This window comes from Pinus tabuliformis, chromosome 8 (genome assembly GCF_031772625.1).
Source record: "Pinus tabuliformis cultivar Carrire ecotype Pingquan chromosome 8, CPIR1, whole genome shotgun sequence".
NCBI classification, from domain to species: domain Eukaryota; kingdom Viridiplantae; phylum Streptophyta; class Pinopsida; order Pinales; family Pinaceae; genus Pinus; species Pinus tabuliformis.
This window is the reverse complement of record NC_142294.1, coordinates 1088851363-1088856490: the sequence shown is the minus strand read 5'-3', so window position 1 is coordinate 1088856490 and position 5128 is coordinate 1088851363. Positions and strand designations below refer to the sequence as shown.

At 43.9% G+C, this 5128-nt stretch overlaps 1 protein-coding gene across 1 annotated transcript; it reads right to left on the bottom strand.

The window, feature by feature from the left end:
* Positions 1–2256: 2256 nt before the first annotated feature.
* Positions 2257–2790, bottom strand: LOC149239141 (uncharacterized). The gene has a single exon (XM_089369765.1). It carries the CDS (start codon positions 2788–2790, stop codon positions 2257–2259), a length of 534 nt encoding a protein of 177 aa, XP_089225891.1.
* Positions 2791–5128: the final 2338 nt, after the last annotated feature.

The window sequence follows — 5128 nt, the reverse complement described above, 5'->3', positions numbered from 1 at the left end:
CTTGGAAATAATTTTGTAGAGGCAGTTGCAGAGTGAGATGGGATAGAATCCATTGAAGGATGAGGTCGATGAAGGAAGAATTGATGGCATTGTAAAATTTGCCTGAAGTCCAGCATTCCTCCACAACCTGGAGAAGGTCATGTGCCAAAAGATCATAGAAAGCGAGGTAGAACTCAATCGTCCACCCATCTAGACCTGGGATTTTGTATTTTTTGAACCACTTTAAGGTCCCCTCAAGTTCCTTAAGCGTTACGGGTGAATTGAGATCTTGCGCTTCCTCCTCCCCTACAAATCTAGGAAAATAGCCTGCCACTTGAATGATATCAGCGAGATTGGCTTCTTGTGGAGATCTGAAAAGATCCTGAAAGTGAGAGGTGCCTAACAGAGATAGCTTTTTGAAAGTGTCAGCCACCCCTCCATCTGGGAGAGGCATTTTCCATATTGTATTTGCTATCTTCCTTCCTTTTGCAAAATTCTGATAGAACTTTGTGTTATCATCTCTGGCCTGTAACCAGATTGCTCTACTCTTCAGTCTCCATGTTTCTTCTCTTTCCTTCAGTATCTTATCTCTCTGTTTTTTGAGCTCAATCAGATGAGATTTCTCATCTGCAGAAGCAAAACCTTTGTTGTTGTCATCCAAAAGCTCGTTCAACTCAGCTTCAATAGCTGATATGGTCTGATCATCCTTTAGTTTTTTCTCCTTTTCCCAAGTGATGGATAAATGTTTTAGCTGAGATAGGTTATGGCAGAATCCTTCGGCCGCAGATCTATGACTGGAGATGGGATGGGATGTCCAATAGTCTGAGACCAACTTGGTATATCCCGGATCTTGGAGCCAAACATGATTAAATTTGAAAGGAGACTTTGGCTTGGCTTCAGGTCCTAGAATTTCCAAATAGATAGGTGAGTGGTCTGATATCCCTCCAGACCCAACCCATTGTCTGTATCTATTTAGCTGCTGAAGCAAAGGCACTTTAATCAGGAAATGATCAAGCCTTCTAGCCAGAGCTGCATCCCCAACTCTTCGATTTCTCTAGGTGGGCAAGGGCTTGATCATGGGGACATCAGTGAGGTTGTGCTGATCCAGAATGTCCCTGAAGAAATCTGACATAGGGTCAACTTGGGCTTGTGATCCCCAGGATTCCCCAAAACCTAGGGAGAAGTTAAGATCACCCCCTATAATCACCTGATCCACTGATGTGATTTCAGTATTTAGGAAGTGCTGCCAAAATTCATCTCTCTGCTGACAGGGGCCATATACATTGATGACTCTGATGGAAAAACCAAGATCGACCGAGAATAAGTCCAATCCAATGAATCCCACTCCTCCCCAAGAGGCTGATACATTTATGGAGCGAGGATCATATCTGATGGCTATACCCCCTAATCTACCCAACATCCAGAGAGAGGAAATGCCAACCTGGTTTAATGGCAGCTAGGGTTTGATTGATGGATTCAACATTTCCCAGGGTTTCTTGCAGCATGATAATATCGACAGGTTCATTCTCAAATAACCTCCACAGGGCTAGTTTTTTGGAGGCACTAGCCATGCCTCTGCAATTGAAGGAGAGGCATTTCATGGTGGAACCCTCCCAGGGGTGTTCATTGCTCTAAGAACCCCTTCCATAGTGGATTGTTTACCAGAGACTACTTCTGCCCCGACCTTCAGAATAGCTTTTGAGAGATTAGATTTACGGCCCTGGGTCGCTTGAGTGATGGGCCCATGGAAGGTGAGACCTAGACTAGTCTGGTGGCTGGTGTCCATGATGAAACGGGAACGAAGGTTGTATGTGTGGGCCAAAGTAGGATGGTTCAAATCCGATGGTAGGGGGGAGGGGGGGAGAGTAGGGATGGGGCGGTGGTGGAGATGAGGGGCGGAGGCAAGGAAATCTCACATGAAATAGCAGGTGACTTAAACAATGTTGATGATGAATCTAATGATGCACAACAAGCATATGTGATAGAAGTAAAATGAGAGATAGGGGATGAAGAGAGAGATGTACCCACTTTACTTGCAGCCTCTGTAGCAGCAGCAGCTCTAGCACGGGTCAATGGAGGCGATGGCATTCTGTAATGCTCATCCGCAGACTTGGAGGATTCGCCTTGATTATGATCTTTGTGAGCTGATACCAGGGTGCTGACCTATTTAGCTGTTGCTTTTCCTTTTTGTGGCGTAGGTGAGCTATGGGGTTCAACTGTTTTCATGAGCAGAGGACATTCCTTGTAGATATGCCCTACCTTGTGGCACCTCCTACATCAAAAAGGAACCCCCTCATAGTCCAGAATCTGGACTCTGGTGTAATGCCGCCATTTAAGAGTAATTTTCTCTTCCAGTCCCTCCCTCGTATCCAAATATACCAGAATTCTAGCCAGCGATCTATTCTTTGTCTGCACATAGGTCTTGTCATAATCTAGATATGTTCCAAGGGCATTCCCAATCCTTACAAAGACTGCTTCAGACCAATACTGAAGAGGTAAACCTAGTAATCGCACCCATATGGGGTCGACACCTATTTGCTCCCGTTCTGGATCGAATAATGGATTCCAGCATTTGAGAAGGACCAGTGCCATCTCAATATGCCAATATTTCACAAGAACTAGCTCTGTGTAGTCCGCCTTGGAGAAATGCAGCGCGAACCATCCCCTTGCTAGATTCTGAACCTCTGGTAGCTCTTGTAGAGTGCTGCCCCAAATTTCCTTGACCCAGCTTGTTAATCTTGTCGTTGAGTATGCCCTTCCTCTAACATGCCCAACCAATACCGTATTGGCCTTATCCACTACCTCTCCCATCGGAATGTCCTCTCCAAATATGATAGTGAGGTCCTTCGTGGTAGATTTCACACACTTGACTTTTCTTTTCCTGGTTCGCGGAGCCGATGGGTGTCCTTGCAGCGGATCTGAGCCTTCATGCGACTGCGGAGCCGATGCTTTGACCCTAATCACAGGTGATTCGAAGCAGCCAGAGGGGAGGGAACTAGGGTTAGGCGGAATTTGGGGGTTCGAACAAGATGGGGGCGGGGGAAAGATCGAAGGGATCAGATTGAAAGCAGGTGATGGAGGTGAAACAGTTGTGAGCAAATTGAGGGTCCCATGCGATAGAGGAGGGCATTCAAGGCCCGAAGATTCAAGGGAGAGCGATCCAAATTGAAGCGAGGATGCGGAATAACCAGGCAGCATGACAATTGGTGTAGAAACCTGATCCAAGAGCGAAACAGATCAGAGCTGGTGTGGTTAGGGTTAGGGCTATGGAAGATAGACTGCCCGTGATACGGGTCCTGGGAGTAGTCTACTTCCTCCTCGAAATCCATACTATCCATTGTCGGAAACCACCACCAGACTGCTGGAGAGACAGTTGACCGCAGGTGCTAGAGTCGGATGGCGACTGGTCGGGAGGGTTGTAACAGATGCAGCAAAAGTTGTGGTTAGCTGCAGTGAAAACTGTTTTACCCTAACCTCTTGCAGGTGCGACGATGCGTGCGTGCCACCTGCCTGCTTGCAGCCACGTCAGAGCCCTCTATTTTGTGTTAATCATGCTTAGCTTTGTGCTTTTAGTATGACTTCTTCAGTGTCTCATGTACTTACATATGGATTTCCTTATCTATTCAACAAAATTCTCTTCCCTTAAGTCATCCCCTATGAGATCCCCCCTTTCTCCTCCTTGCTACATGTATACAACATCTAAAGGCGAACATGGAAAATATCCAAAACAAGTCTTAAATGGGGACTTACTAGTAGAAGTGTGGACTATCTACTATAAGAGTGTTGTATATATACCAAAATTTCACCCTAGTCTTCAAATGCTTTTGATTGTAACCCCTTAGTTATTTCATTGTCTTTTTGACTACTTCTATCTGCACATATTTCTATGGGATGAAATTTTTTAGACTTGTTCAACATGGTGTCCATCTTATCCCATAATGTAACCCAAAATGCACTGAGAAATCTAGTGCCCTTGTTTGAATTGTCTGAAACAATGCTCATTGGTATCCCATCATGAACCCAAACCTGACCAAGAACAAGTTTGATATTTCTTTCCCATTGATGGTCTTTTTACAAGGCATGAGAAAGCACATATTTCTAAACCTATCAACTACCGTGAACATGTAGTCATGTGCATTCTTGGTTGTTGATAAACCTCCCATAGAGTCCATGGGAATGCTTTCCTAAGGACAAGCAAGTACATGTAAGGGATGGTATAGACCTTGTTTCCCATAGCTAGGCTTGCTTGTAAAATAAACCATACATCCTATTATGAACCTAGCTACATATTCTTCCATTCTAGGCCAACACATACCTTTGAAAATAAACAACTACCTTCCCTACACCAAAATGCCCCACAATCTTGGTGGTTTGAGCCTCTCTGATTAGTTGCAACTAGTCACCTTTAAGAATGCATAACCTATCCATCCTATAGAGGAAGCCATTCTTGAGATGATAGTCAACTATGTTATCTCCATTGTATGCATGAATTTGGATCTATAATTATTGAAACACATCCTTGAATTCATTATCCTCTATACATGCCTCTCTATATGCATCATGGATGAAAGGATCCATGTGCAGCAAACTTCCCAAAATTATGATTTTTGATATGGGTGGCCTTGAATTCATGTCAACCAACTTGTTTGTGTTGCCCTTATTATACTTGATCATTAAATGGAATTGTTTTAAAAACCCCATCCACTTGTAATGCCCAGTCTCTTATAGTATACAATGGGCTCACAAGTATTGTAGCAACTGGTGGATGATTGTCTCATTTCCCATCAAATTGTGTGTCCACTTGTACAAGAGCATAAATCTCCTTGTCATAGGTATGGTAGTTGAGAACTTCCCCATGAAACACTTCAGAATGGTAGCATACATGCCTTCCTCCCTACATCAAGACCACTCCCATGACATATTGACCCACATTTATCTTCACTTAAAAGGGATGTCACAAGTTTGGTAATGCAATAACTAAAGCTTAATTTATCTTCATCAGCACTTCAAATTCCTTTTATTAATCCTTCCCACAATAGAAACTCTTTCCACTCACTATTATGGTGTGGAGTGGTGTGGCTGTTGTTGAAAATGAGGCTATGAATTTTCTCAAGCACTGTGTTGCCCCAATGAAACTCCTAACCTCAAA

What these genes read in the sequence shown, in the direction of transcription:
- LOC149239141 (XM_089369765.1), bottom strand. Translation starts at nt 2,790, where the DNA reads ATGGGAGAGGTAGTGGATAAGGCCAATACGGTATTGGTTGGGCATGTT.